At 36.5% G+C, this 15,620-nt stretch overlaps 1 protein-coding gene across 1 annotated transcript in view; it reads right to left on the minus strand.

Annotated features, from left to right (window-relative positions):
• The window catches only part of LOC306886490 (arf-GAP with SH3 domain, ANK repeat and PH domain-containing protein 2-like), a 71,073-nt gene that overhangs the window by 8,367 nt on the left and 47,086 nt on the right, over positions 1–15,620 (minus strand). The window contains exons 8-22 of the mRNA XM_079443628.1: positions 13,538–13,613; positions 13,339–13,425; positions 11,859–11,962; positions 11,622–11,691; positions 10,033–10,120; positions 7,001–7,049; positions 6,207–6,373; positions 4,726–4,859; positions 4,161–4,255; positions 3,890–4,079; positions 2,792–2,877; positions 2,450–2,565; positions 1,881–1,948; positions 1,668–1,775; positions 525–753 (exon numbers count right to left, since the gene is read on the minus strand). Coding sequence (XP_079299754.1) covers positions 525–753; positions 1,668–1,775; positions 1,881–1,948; positions 2,450–2,565; positions 2,792–2,877; positions 3,890–4,079; positions 4,161–4,255; positions 4,726–4,859; positions 6,207–6,373; positions 7,001–7,049; positions 10,033–10,120; positions 11,622–11,691; positions 11,859–11,962; positions 13,339–13,425; positions 13,538–13,613 — 1,667 coding nt within the window. The remainder of the gene's footprint in view (positions 1–524; positions 754–1,667; positions 1,776–1,880; positions 1,949–2,449; positions 2,566–2,791; positions 2,878–3,889; positions 4,080–4,160; positions 4,256–4,725; positions 4,860–6,206; positions 6,374–7,000; positions 7,050–10,032; positions 10,121–11,621; positions 11,692–11,858; positions 11,963–13,338; positions 13,426–13,537; positions 13,614–15,620) is intronic.

The raw sequence follows: 15,620 nt of genomic DNA on the forward strand, positions 1-15,620 counted from the left end.
CTGGGTGAGGGTGAGGATTCAAGAACAGGTCAAATGAGATTTTGAGATCTGACATCTGTGAGGCTAAAAATACAGCAGCATATTGTGGCCTGAATGACAATCATACAGGGTCAAACAGCCTTATTGACATGCATTTATGTATGTTTGACTTACTGTAGCATTTGATTAGCTTTTTTGTATATTTAACAAGCAACACTTCATAATTTTCATAAAAAATATTATCAATTAATATAAATATTATTGAAGTAAATGAATTCAATGAAATAACTATTTTTTATTATTTTTTTTAAGTACTGGAGTTCAAATTTATGCTGTGCATTTTGTATACATTTTATATTAATATACTTTTATATGAATTAATAATTATTTATTTTTATGCCATCCATTTGGTTACAGTGTTTGGATTTCTTTGTTGTTGTTTTTTTGTATCTTTAATGTAATGGAAGAGAGGCTGGTCTATTTCTGCCCTCAGCTCTTAATCACTGTTTTTCCTTTCATCGTGAGCTGATTGAAATATGCAGTACCTAAATTTCGGGGTGGCAGAGGTGGAGCGGAGGTGGACAGGGCGACTGATGAGTTGGTGTTGATGATTGTTCCATAGGTCTCGTTGTTGACCAGGTTGGGCACAAACCGCTGCTTGTCTTTGACCATGTCTCGCGTATCTCGTGCCAGGCTGGCTGGACTGGGCTGAAGGGAATTACTGCCCGGAGTGTAGCAGCTGATGGGTCTCTCGTCCCGCCGGTGAGGACTGGACTATAGACACAATGTAGACACACTGAAAATTCACATCAAACATTTGCAGCGATTTTGCAGGCCATACAAAAAAAATTATTGATTGAGATTATTATAATGCACTATTTATTTGGTCAATTTAATATTTGGTCAGTCGCAAAATCACTGAATCACTGCATTTTGAACCAATGAATCAGTTCAAATGGTCCAAATGAACAGACTGAAAAATATACACTTCGCAGTAGCATTTAATTTTACAGTTCTGTTCCTCATGCACATACTATATACTTATAGTACTAACCCTGAACCCTGAACCCTGAACCTACCCCTAAACCTAACCCATAGTAGGTTGAGGGGTAGGTTCAGGGTATCATTTCTTTGGTAAGTACAAGCACTGTAATATAAAGTGCAACCCATTTTGCTTTATATCTTTAAATATTTTTGTTTAATTTTCATTTGAATTTGAAGTATAAATTAAATCCATATTTAAAAAAAAAAAAACAGGAATAGAAAAGTGGTTACTGGTTAAGTGAACGGATTCAAAACTGATTGGTTTACATTAATCTAATAAGAGATTGTAATATAGAGCAATTTTAGAGCAGTGTATATAAATGAAAATAATAAAACATAATACTTTGTGTTCATTTACCCAAAAACATTTTTGAAAACATGCCTTGATTATTTTTAACTTGTTTTTTAATATATTTTTAATCCACCCTGCTACAATAACGGTTTAATCTAAAATGATTTTAAATTAAATACATCGTTATTATGTATTAAATATTATTAAATATCTACACACACTAAATTAAGCATAATCTATAAGTAAATGTCTACATATTTTATTAAATATCTACACACACACAGTAGTCATAAGGCATAATCTAATTCAACAAAGACATTTGATTCTCTGAAGTCTCTGAGTTCTTCCTCACCTTCTCATCCAGATCTTCATCACTCTCGTCCAGGTCTTCATGCTGAAGTCTCCACTCGTACTCCACATGCACATGAGCGTTGAACTTCCCTGAAAGTGCCTGGTTCAGCTAACAGATCGACACATATCATAAACCAACAGTTCTTAGCAGCTAGGCAGTTATCGCTCATATTAATCCACAAGGATGCTGTAAATATATGATATGACGGCTCACCAGTTCCTCACACTGCAGGTGTTTGAGTCTCCTGGCGATGTCAAGCGGCGTCTCACCAGCCTCATTAGCTAAACACACACAGAAACACAAAATACATTGGTATGATACATTTTTTTTAAGCCTGGAAGGATAAGAAAGTCCTTCGCATTTTCCCACCACATTCTGTACTCTTTCTTGGCTTCCTGTATTGGATTTTATTTTACAGACAAGACAAAGCCAAGTCTATCCAGACAGCTTGCTCACAATAAACGCAGGCAGGGATCTGAGAGAGGAGATTCCCTGGCACAGATTCACCCTCCCACATACAACCGCTAGGCCACATATGGCTCTGTTATCTTTACTTCCCATTGTTGGTGGGCAGATTGTTAATAACAGGACAACAACAGAATTACAAACCCTCTCCAATCACCAAACAAACTTCTCCCAGCAGTCAAAATAAGAACATGGTGTGAGAACATCCACCAGACAAAACAAGGAGTATCGGAATCCTTAAAGATATCATGAAAGGGATCCCGTCGAAAAGTCACACCCAAACTTCCTGTTTCAACAGGAATTAATTTGCTGCATACCAGTGTCAATGGAGGCTTTTCCTCTCAGCAGCAGTTTGAGACACTCGCTGTTGTCCGTCAGGCAGCAGTAATGCAGCGCTGTGCTTCCTTTAGCCGTTTGCTTATCCAGGTTTAAACTGCAGGGGACAAACAAACACAATTTTGCCTATTTAGAAAACACTCGATCTCAATTTTCCATTCCAGCCACAGCTCTGTAACCTTCGAAACCAGCACTTTTAAAATAGCTTCGGTCAAAAAAGCCGTTCATTCAGATTTAGTTGTGGGGAAGCATCAGTCAGCAAACAAGGGAAATAAACTCAGGAAAGGTGTTTTCCACCCTCCGCTCGGCTGTCTGGGTCTTGCCTGTTCTGGGTGAGGAAGTCGACGATGTGAAGGGAGGTTCTGTCCACCAGTCTCACGGCCAGATGAAGGGCCGTCTCACCTTGTTCCTACCACAGCAAACCAAACAACATGACAAGTTTAGACTGTTACTGTTTGGGTTTGTGCATAAGAGCGCCTCATGTTTGAACAGACCATGATATTTTGGACATATCATATGTGGATTAATCATGAGTATACAACACCACATAACCTTTCTCGGAAATGTTGTCTGTTCAGTTTGATACAATGTCATGTATTCGTGTGAAATTTAAATATTTATTACACTCAAAAGCAAATACTGATATTTAAATTAAATAAAAAATAAAAAAAATACTGATATTATAGTAACCATATGAACTTTCACAGTAATGATAAATACAGTGTGTTTTTTTTATTATTTTTAATACTTAATGGTTTAATTTGAATGTCAAAATAGAAACTAAATCCACATTAAACTAAACAAAAGGATAAATATCTACTGTGATTTCATAATAAATCTGTAAGGGATCACATTAAAATAGTTTTTTTTTTTTTTTTTTAATATTTCAATTATTTTATTTGAACTTAATTTAAATGCGCGTGTGTGTGTGTGTGTGTGTGCGTGTGTGTAAAATACTTAATAAATTAAATAACTAAATGTAGAAATATTTGTACTTGAACTTCATTTCAAAGTAAAAATCTACATTTACCATAAAACCACAGGAAAAATATATATCTTCCTTCCCTGTGGTTCATTTATAAAGTTATTGTGGATTTAATTTTTTACTTTTAAGTGATTTTATTTAAATAAATAAAATTATTAAATTGGTTATTATTATTAAATATATATATTTAATTGAATTATTATTATTTTTATAAATATGCTAATTATAAATATAATTATTTAATACATGTATTATTTATTTATTTATGAAGGTCAAATAAAAAAAAATAATTTATTGCTGTGTTTTTAATAATACTAATAATAATAATTATTATTTTATTTTATTATAATTTTTTTTTAACCACTTAAAAGTATAAATTAAATCCACAGCTGAGTAACTTCTATCCAATCCAAGTTGAGATGGGGAAAACACTCACATGGCCATTGGCCAGAGGAATGGGCTCCATTAGGTCCACACCCTCAGCATAGACCTGAATGAGAGAGAAAATGTCCCGTGTCTTCACAGCGTCACAGAGCGTGTGCAGTTTGGACAGCACGTCTGGACACTTCTTACGAGCAAAGCGCTTCTCTGTGTATTTAGCCACGATGAAGTCTTTTCTCGCCTGCCTGTGCCATTACAGGGAATTAAATAAGTACAACGATACAATATAAATTTGTATAATGATATAAGGTGATGACAAATCTTACATGTCACTGGTTGGATTTGGTTTGATTACATCTTCTGCTGTCAGACAAGCTTCCATGATCTCATTAAACCCAGCATTCCCCACGTTCTTGGCCAGCTAAACACCACAACACAAACACAGACGCAAACACAAGCATAAAATCAACAGTGGTGCTAAACTAATTGCATTTCGCAACTCTAAAGTACCAACAAATAGACTTAACTCATTTATTTAGGGTCCATTTGATCTGTTTTGCTACTTCATAATATCCCAATCAGCCTAACAATGTATGCATTCAATCAGAGACGCGAGCCTTTCTCACTGTGGCTAACAGTTCTGCAGTCTTGTGTAATTGCTTTAATGATCCTAAATTGCTGGCCAAAAACGCTTTGGTCTGAAATCATGCATGTGGAATGGCTCCCAAAGAGCCCAAGTGATTTGAGCAAACCCTATAAAAATTTCAAGCACGAAGGCTGAATCAAAAGAATCCAGTGCAAACCAAATAAATAAACCCAATATGAGGCTTACAGCAGCAGTGCTGGGGAATCTGTGGAGATGCTCCGTGTAATCAAAGATTAAACACTAACCAAGAGCTCTGAGGTGCTGAGAACATCTAGTGTTAGTGACTGGATTCTGGAGTAGTGAACGCCCAGCTCTCGGTGGATCCCTGAACACTCGATGCACGTCAGGATGCCCAGGTTGGTGGACAGCCACGTGGGGCCTGAGGGAGAACGAGAATGAGAGAACTTTAACAGAGGCTGTCAATCAAGAACGTGTGACATTTTACAAAAGATGAAACAGCTTGTCCTCATTCCCACAATGCATGACAAGTAGAGTTTTATGATCAATTATGCAGATTGCAGGAGCTAGCAGTTAACGCATATGCTTTAAAATCTGAATCGAGTTTGAAAAAGTTTCTTGATCCTAAAAAATATTTTGGGAAGAAGTAAATAATTTGAAAAAATACAGTATATAATAATAATATTAAATGAATGTTATTGGTATTGTTATTATTGTATTACATTATGAAATGACATACTGCCAAGTATGGTGACCCATACTCGGAATTCGTCCTCTGCATTTAACCCATCCAACGTGCACACACACAGCAGTGAACACACACACACACAGCAGTGAACACACACACACACAGCAGTGAACACACACACACACACACACAGCAGTGAACACACACACACCGTGAACACACACCCGGAGCAGTGGGCAGCCATTTATGCTGCGGCGCCCGGGGAGCAGTTGGGGGTTCGGTGCCTTGCTCAAGGGCACCTCAGTCGTGGTAATGAGGGTGGAGAGAGCGCTGGACATTCACTCCCCCCGCCTACAATCCCTGCCGGCCCGAGACTCGAACCCGCAACCTTTGGATTACGAGTCTGACTCTCTAACCATTAGGCCACGACTTCCCATGTAGTATGCATTATGTAATTATCCTTACTGTTGTAGTAATTATCTGTCTTCTTGTAGTAATTATTTAATAATAATAATAATAATATTATAATTAACATTATAAGTACGTTACAATACTATTTTACAAATTCATTACATTACATAATTATTTAATTGATGTATTCATTATAATTTTATTATTTAATATTAATAAATGATAATTGTATTATACTGAACAAATTATATAATAATTATTATTATTATTATTATAACTATTTTTAAATATTATTGTATAACATTTAAGAAATTCATTATTAATAATACATTACAATACTATTTTACAAATTCACTGAATTATATTTAATTGATTTAATTATTATTATTATTATTATTATTATTATTGTTGTAAAACTTTATATTTAACAAATTCATTATTATTATTATTATTATTAATAATAATAATAATAGTTTTCACATGCTGTTGTTGTCTTGTTAATCAACAAGTCTGGTCCAAACAGAGCAGCCTATGCAAATTCAATCCTTATAACAGAGTTCCTTTACTACCAGTTTCCACTTTGTTCTTCCTGTGAGCAGATTCAAAACAGCCCCCCCTCCCTCTTTCTTTCTCCACTTCCTCCTTCCTGTCGGGTTCCAGGTCACTCACCGGGAGCTCCACAGTCACAGCAGACGTCGTTACCCGCCATCCGCTTGACCTCACCCAGGATGGCCTTGGTCAGCTCCTGCACAATGTTGTTCTCGCCAACATGCTGGTCACCCTTAAAGGCGTTGTTGAGCGCCTCCTCCTTGCTGTTCTGCAGCACTGAGATCCATCTGAGAAGAGAAGAGACGCATAGAGATCATGAGGAATAAGAAACACAGAGCACTTACACTTATTCTACTTACAGTAAAAGCTTTTAGAGCATTGTAGGGAATCAAGGCTGGGGAAGATACTTTGAAACTGTAGCAACTCTATTTAAACTAGTTCAACTACAGTCTCAAAACTGGCAAAAAGTAGCTAACTATGTTAAAGTAAAGGGGGAACCATTTTTATCAATGATTAATGATTATCCACAATTATGCAGTTAAAGTATTTATCTGTCCCCCCCCCCCCCAAAAAAAAAAACAGAAAAATATTAAAAATATTTATTTTACTACAAAAAAAAAAAAATAAAGAAAAAGAAAAAAAAGAAGTGATGTGATAAGTGACTTCAAAGAACACAAACGAATGATGATTCAAATCAGTGAATAATTTTTTGAACCAGATTAAATGAATCAGATCGTTTTTCCAAGTTTAGTTTGATGACTGTCCAGCTTCCCTCAGTTGTCTTGCTTGTTGGGGAAAACCGGCTAATTACCAGAAGAGCTGCAGTATTTTGGTACTTTCAGTTAGTTAATCCCTAAAACTGTAGGGAATGTCCCTGTGACAGGTTTCCTCTGATAACGGAGACAAACACTTACATTTGACACTCTGGCTCATCCTCTGCCTGGAAATGATACGTTCTGTCGTCTAAGAGTGAAAGAAGAACAGAAAGACTTTGTTAGATGAAAGCACAAATAGACCTTGGAGAAAACAAGTAAACGTTTGATAATAATAGATCTGTTTAGAGCCCTATATTTTGTCCATCCCTATATTACTGTGCCTGTCATACATTGATGTGCTGTCTGTGAAATTTGTTCACTGAAATCTGAAGACTGGATGTGACTTTTAGCAACTAGAGTTGACTTGTTCAGAATGCAAATCAAAACAAAAGTTGTGTAGTGTTTTCTAGCCTTGAATAATGATCCCTTTTCAGATGGATTATCTTTCCTACATTACCTAACGCACTATATATAGACAATGCTGCTTGGTATTAAATGTTGTCACAGGCCTTTTCAGTTGTTCTGGCAACTAAAATAATAATAAAATAATTGAAATAGTTACACTACTTATTACATTTTTAATAACTTGTAAACTGTAACCTATTACATTTCCAAAGTAACCTTCCCAACACTGCTCCAACTTAACTTGCTTTTACAACAAAAAACTTGCCACAAAATCTTGTGGGCAAAATAATAATTAGTTATTTTATTATTATTATTATATACTATTACTAATATCTGAAACTAGATTCATATATATATATATATATATATATATATATATATATATATATATATATATATATATATATATATATATATATATATATATATATATATATATATATATATATATATATATATATATATATATATATATATATATATATATATATATATATATATATATATACACACACATATACACACACACATTCAATTTTAGTTTAAGTTTTAATATTTTATGTGCTTTTATCATTTGTATTATTTTGTTTTAATTTATTTTTTATTTCAGTTTTAGTTTTAGTAATTATTTCTGTTTATATATTATTTCTAAAATATCCAAGTTTAGTTTTTTCATCAAATTTTTATATTTTATTTTATTTCAGCTTTATTTCAACTGATAAAAATTACGACAACGGTTTTAGCTTAGTTCATAATAACACCACTGATAGTCTGATGAATAAAGTTGTGCTGGTTAATGGAGAGGAAAACTAGAGTGAAACTGTGACAATTCATTTGGAATGAAGAAGACTGGGAAAAAAAACAAAGAGGATGGGACTGGCAAGATAAGCTCAAATACTCCCACTCATGGAGGGACACATAAAACTGAACTTGTTTTTCTCTCTGGCATTAGTTTCCTGTGGTTAGATGAGATGTTAAAGGAAGCACAGGGACATGGGAGAAAATCCCTCAGCCAGGGCCAGTGTTTCCTCAGCCACTACTTCCTCGTAGATAACAACAACACTGTTACTCTGTAGCCTTGAATGTTATAAAGAAACTCTACAAGCCACAGAGCTGCAAGGCTCTATACTATATAGTGTTGGGGAACCGAAAACCAGTCTGGTGTGACCACCATTTGCCTCACGCAGTGCAACACATCTCCTTCGAATAGAGTTGATCAGGTTGTTGATTGTGGCCTGTGGAATGTTGGTCCACTCCTCTTCAATGGCTGTGCGAAGTTGCTGGATATTGGCAGGAACTGGAACACGCTGTCGTATACACCGATCCAGAGCATCCCAAACATGCTCAATGGGTGATATGTCCGGTGAGTGTGCTGGCCATGCAAGAACTGGGATGTTTCCAGCTTCCAGGAATTGTGTACAGATCCTTGCAACATGGGGCCGTGCATTATCATGCTGCAACATGAGGTGATGGTCGTGGATGAATGGCACAACAATGGGCCTCAGGATCTCGCCACGGTATCTCTGTGCATTCAAAATGCCATCAATAAAATGCACCTGTGTTCGTTGTCCATAACATACGCCTGCCCATACCATAACCCCACCGCCACCATGGGCCACTCAATCCACAACGTTGACATCAGCAAACCGCTCACCCACACGACGCCATACATGATGTCTGCCATCTGCCCTGTACAGTGAAAACCGGGATTCATCCGTGAAGAGAACACCTCTCCAAAGTGCCAGACGCCATCGAATGTGAGCATTTGCCCACTCAAGTCGGTTACGACGATGAACTGCAGTCAGGTCGAGACCCCGATAAGGACGACAAGCATGCAGATGAGCTTCCCTGAGACGGTTTCTGACAGTTTGTGCAAAAATTCTTTGGTTATGCAAACCGATTGTTGCAGCAGCTGGTCTCAGATGATCTTGGAGGTGAAGATGCTGGATGTGGAGGTCCTGGGCTGGTGTGGTTACACGTGGTCTGCGGTTGTGAGGCTGGTTGGATGTCCTGCCAAATTCTCTGAAACGCCTTTGGAGATCGCTTATGGTAGAGAAATTAACATTCAATTCACAAACAGCTCTGGTGGACATTCCTGTAGTCAGCATGCCAATTGCACGCTCCCTCAAAACTTGCGACATCTGTGGCATTGTGCTGTGTGATAAAACTGCACATTTTAGAGTGGCCTTTTATTGTGGCCAGCCTAAGGCACACCTGTGCAATAATCATGCTGTCTAATCAGCATCTTGATATGCCACACCTGTGAGGTGGATGGATTATCTCGGCAAAGGAGAAGTGCTCACTAATACAGATTTAGACAGATTTGTGAACAATATTTGAGAGAAATAGGCCTTTTGTGTACATAGAAAAAGTCTTAGGTCTTTGAGTTCAGCTCATGAAAAATGGAGGCAAAAACAAGTGTTGCATTTATAATTTTGTTCAGTGTACGTATGTTTTATTTTTTCACTAATTTATTAATTTTAATATTTTTTTTCAGATAATTAAAAGATCAAAAATAGACTTTCAGTTGGTTGATTAGGATCTCTTAATATAAACCTCAAACCAACTTAATTCTCCTAATTTTTTCTCTACTGCTGCTCTAACATTTTTGCCCTCAATCTTCTCAGTTACATCTTTAGCAGCCAAGCTTTAATTAAGTTTTACAGAGCTCTCATATCAGATTTATAAATGTGTGTGTGAAGTAACAGTGACGGGTGTAACCGTACGGGAGATGAGGTCAAAACTTTTCTTCTCCTCTGGGTTGTGCTTCACTTGACAGGTGAGAAGATTGAGTTTGGCAGGAGGTCGGTTAGCCTGAGACACAGAGAAGAGGAGAAAGAGAGAGAGAGCGCAACAGTTACACTCAACTCAACATACAAGCCTAATACCATGATTTAGTGTTAAAACTTAGAAAGAACATGTACAGGTCATATTTCTTTCTGTTTTCGAGTTTACGGAGTTTAATTTACACTGACAATTTACAGCATTTATTTTAACACAGAAAAATTACTTTTATAGTAATGAAAATCTAACAAGAATAATTACATGGAAATCATGCATAAAAAAAAAAAGCTAATGATCCTAAAACAGATCCCAAAACACCTCTATAAATCCCTTCATAAATGTTAATGAATTTGGCTCTCTTTTCCATAAATATACTCAACATTGAGATCAGCCACAGCAAGAATGTCCTAAAGTTTCACAATCAGGCCACAGGCTGATGCTTATGTGCTCCAGCACAAGGTGTGCAAAAGCAGTTACTGAATTGCTCTTTTATTATACACTTCCTGTTATCCTCTCACTAGTTGCCTTGGTGACAAGGAAACTTTTCAGATTTGAACAACACTGAGGCCAAAGGAAATGCCTCTGGAAAAGACAGTAAAATGACTAATGATGTCCACTGAGAGGCTCAGGTTGAAGGCTGAAAGCCTATTGAATTAGCACTGCACTAATGAGGAAACTGCGTGATTTATCAAAGATAAGTATGTCGCAGGTGCTGTGGCTAGTCCCCTTTTAATTATTTACTATTTTTAAATCACCATTTTAGCCTTCACAAGTTCACTTATATGCACTTACAGTGTGGCAAATTCATTTTTAAAGCATGAATATTCCCTGTGGACTCAATTAACAATGACAATAAATAATAATTATCATAACTCATCTATCATAATAACTCTATCATAAAGACTTGTTTCTTTTATTATTAAAGGATGGGCAATTTATTTTTTCCCCATTTTAATCCAATATCAACTGCTTCCGAGACCAACATAGAAGATTATTGAAACCAATACCTCTAGTAAATGGAAAGGTTTGGTGATTTCTGTGGATAAAATGGGTAATAAGTATACTCATGTAACATGATATTTGAAAGCTATCATGATTAACATTGCAAGACTATATTTTTAACCCCAAAAAAAAGAAAATTAACAATAAAAGGAACAAATAATTCTAGCCCTAAAAAGTATAATAAATAGTACTAAACATTTATGTAGGACAAGAACTATTTCTTCCTTTTTTGTGAAACAATTATTTATTTTGTTTTATTTTTAATAACAGCTAATGTTTTCAACTTCAAATCTAAGAGATTTATTCATTTATTCTCATGCAAAAAAAAGCAATTCTCTTAATACATCAGCAATAGTAGCATCAATATTTCAAGATCCTTATGCCCACCCCCATTAAAATTGCAAGTTACACCGCAGGACACTGTTGTCACTGCTCCACTTGACATTTCAACTACCCATATGTTAGTGCATGTACACATAAGCATGAAAACTAATCAGATATAAAAGAAAGTCAGAGGTAGGTTACGTACCGTCCCGTGCGAGATGGTCAAATAACCATTCTTCACTGTGCACTTTCTCTTCTGCCACACTTTCCGCAGCCTGAGGAAGTAGGCAGGAAACAGTAAAAGTCACATCAATGACTATTAAAGCGTTAAATACATTATAAATTATGCAGGACGGACTTTACTCATTGTAACGAACGTGCATTAACTCACTGTATGGCCTTTAAATGCACACTATGTTATGTGACGTCAAAATATGATTACCCATCACTCTTCTTGTAAAGGTTCCCGCTGCGCTCCGTCCCATGTTCTTTGTTACCCTGGGGTTGGTGCAGACTGTAGGTGGCGCTCTGTCTAACCTGTGAGTCCTATGAAGTGAACAGATATGTAAATGTATTCTCTGTACACACAGCAGCAGAGAAGCACTGGCACGTCAGCAGTCAAAGGAAGTGAAAAGCAGTGTTTTTGTATGGCAGTGTTGTCACTGCAGTGAGGAAATGGGAGCAGTGGGTTTCAAGCGTCCCCAGGGAGCTGAGCTCATTTGGAAACGCACTGCTTTGGAACACAAGGCTCTGAGCCAGTAATGAGAACACTGCCATTTTAGTACTAATGTTTTGAGTTGGACGAAAGCCAAAATGGGCAGTATTTTGACGGTGTGTGCTGTATAAAGCTCGGCTTAAATATAGTGCCACATCACTCAGGGTTAGATAAAAGACATCAGCCACCGGCAACATTGTATGAACTGCACTCAGAGCCTTAGATTTAATGCAAAAGCATGTTTTTTTTCTTTTCTTATACATTTTGCAAACAATTCCAGGAAATGGCAAAGGTGCAAGTATGATCATGTATACCAAGCAGACACTTACTCTCCTAGACTTCGTTGCCAAAGGACGGTAGCATTAGAGAAGAGAAGAGAGCATTCTTCAGACAGGTTACAAAAAACATTTTGCACACTAAAACAACATTGCTATATACTGCAAGAATGTATCAAACATTGTGTGACATCATTGGCCAGGTATTTTTATGTTATGGCTAATAATGAATTTGAAAGAACTCTAGAGTATGCAGCCAGAAATGGGAAAAAAAAATGAACTAATATCATCCAAATAAGTCTATGATGTCTACGGAAAAAGTGTACAGTGCCTAAAAATAAAAAATAAATAAATCAATAATTGTGGCCAAAACCAATTACGTACTGTATGTATGTATGCATGTATGCATGCATGTATGTATGGATGTATAGATGTATGGATGGATGGGCCAAAAATAAATTTATTTTACCAAAACCAATATGATCACATATAATCTATAATCCTAAAGTAAACAAGGCCAAAAATAAATAAATAAATTGTGCACTCCTATAATAAACAGGGATGTCATGTGTAACCCAGATGGCGAGACAATTAAAACTCTTACTTGTTCACATAGAGTTAAGAGGATTGTTAACTTCTGATTATTTGCATTTAGATTAAATGCGTGTAATCTCTTTATGTCTGTAATCATAAATGCCAAAGCTACTTGACTGAGGAAACACTTAAAATGTCTTGAGAGTGACTAAAGCTTAAGAGGGTGAGAAAACTGGCAGGAAGATAAGGCAGTAGAGACTGATGACCAGTTTCCCCATTCAGTGTTTACTGAGCAGTCCTAAACCATTTTAATCTAGAGCTATAAATGCACCGTGAATAGTGCTGTGGTTTGTGAATTGCTGCGAATTGCATGGGATTTGATTTGAGAAAGGACTAACCTCCTTCTGCTCCACTTGCAGAGTGGTCTTTAGCACGTCCCGTAACTGGGTTAGCTGCCTGCGTTCTTCATCTTGTACCTGTTTGATCTGAACACAGCAGTGGAAACAGTTTATGAAGGTAAAAATGAGATTTGACCAAGAGATCAGTGGTGTGAGCCAGTATAAGGCTGGCATGTAGCGCTTCAGAAGAATCTCTCACCGAGTGCAAGTCTGTGGCGAGTTTCTCTATTGAGGGTTTGAGGTTGTCCACTGCTTTGAGACCATCTTGAAAGAAGCTACAACAGAAGACATAATGCCAGTTAATTTCCAAATAATTACACACCCTCCACTATGAATAAGTGATAAAAAACAACATTGGAACAACATAGGTTTTTGAGCAAAACATTCCAGAATTTTTCTCCATATAGTGGACTTCAACAGGCACCCAACAGGTTGAAGGTCCAAATTGCAGTTTCAATGGAGCTTCAAAGGGCTCTACACAGTGGCTAGATTAACAAATAAACACACGCCACCCGATCTAAATATTCTCTCACAGTTTAATAGTAATGACTTTATGAACTTCTTTACTGATAAAATGTATAACATCAGAAATACAACATCAAATGTAGATTCTACTGCATCTAGTATTTCAGCTTCATTCATCGCACCCAAAGAAAAACTGCAGTGCTTTACAACTATAGGACAGGAAGAGCTAAATAAACTTATCAGTGCATCTAAACCAACAACATGTTTATTAGATCCTGTACCCACTAAACTACTGAAAGAGTTGTTACCTGTAGCAGAAGAACCGCTTCTCAATATTATTAACTCATCGTTATCTTTAGGTCACATCCCAAAACCATTCAAGCTGGCGGTTATTAAGCCTCTTATTAAGAAACCACAACTAGATTCTAATGAACTGGCAAAATACAGAGCCATTTCAAATCTTCCGTTTATGTCTAAAATTTTAGAAAAAGTTGTGTCTGCTCAATTGTAGTATGCCTGAAACCATAGTACAGAAACTGTACTATGTACAGAAACCATAGTACAGAAACTGCACTTGTTAAAATTACAAATGACTTACTTCTTGCTTCAGACCAAGGCTGCATCTCATTGCTAGTATTACTTGATCTTAGTGCTGCGTTCGACACTATAGACCATGACATACTCATAGATCGATTACAAAACTACACTGGTATTCAAGGGCAGGCTTTAAGATGGTTTAGATCCTACCTGTCCGATCGCTACCACGTTGTTCATTTAAATGGGGAGTCATCTCAATTATCACCAGTAAAGTATGGAGTACCACAAGGATCTGTCCTAGGTCCCCTGCTATTTTCAATATACATGTTGTCCCTTGGTAATATTATTAGAAAATAGGGGATTAGTTTTCATTGTTTTGCTGATGATACTCAACTATATATCTCAACAAGACCAGATGAAACTTCTCAACTATCTAAGCTATTAGATTGTGTAAAAAATGTAAAAGATTGGATGACCAATAATTTCCTCCAATTAAATTCAGATAAGACAGAGATATTACTTATTGGACCAAAAAACAGTACACAGAATCTCTTGGATTACAATTTACAACTAGACGGATGCACTGTCACATCCTCTAAAGTCCAAAATATGGGTGTTATATTAGACAGCAACTTGTCCTTTGAAAATCATATTTCCCATGTAACAAAAACAGCATTCTTCCATCTTAGAAACATCGCCAAGCTTCGAAACGTGCTACCTGTTCCTGATGCAGAAAAGCTAGTTCATGCATTCATGACCTCTAGACTGGACTACTGTAATGCACTGCTAGGTGGTTGTCCTGCATCTTCAATAAAAAAGCTACGGAAAGTCCAAAATGCAGCGGCTAGAGTTCTTACCAGGTCAAGAAAATATGATCATATTACCCCAATTTTACAGTCTCTGCACTGGCTACCTATTAAGTTCCGTATCATTTACAAAATATTATTACTTGCCAATAAGGCCCTAAATGGTTTAGCTCCTGCATACCTAACTCGTCTTCTACCACGATACAATCCAACCCGCTCCCTGAGGTCGCAAAACTCTGGACTTTTGGTAGTACCTAGGATAGCAAAGTCCACTAAAAATCCACTAAAGGAGGTAGAGCTTTTTCACATTTGGCTCCCAAACTCTGGAATAGCCTTCTTGATAACGTTCGGGGTTCAGACACACTCTCTCTGTTTAAATCTAGATTAAAGACACATCTCTTTAGCCAAGCATTCACATAATGCATCTTATAATCTTGTACAGCTGTTATATCTGATCAAATGTACATTATTATT

This window comes from Barbus barbus (assembly GCF_936440315.1).
Source record: "Barbus barbus genome assembly, chromosome: 20".
Taxonomy (NCBI): Eukaryota; Metazoa; Chordata; class Actinopteri; order Cypriniformes; family Cyprinidae; genus Barbus; species Barbus barbus.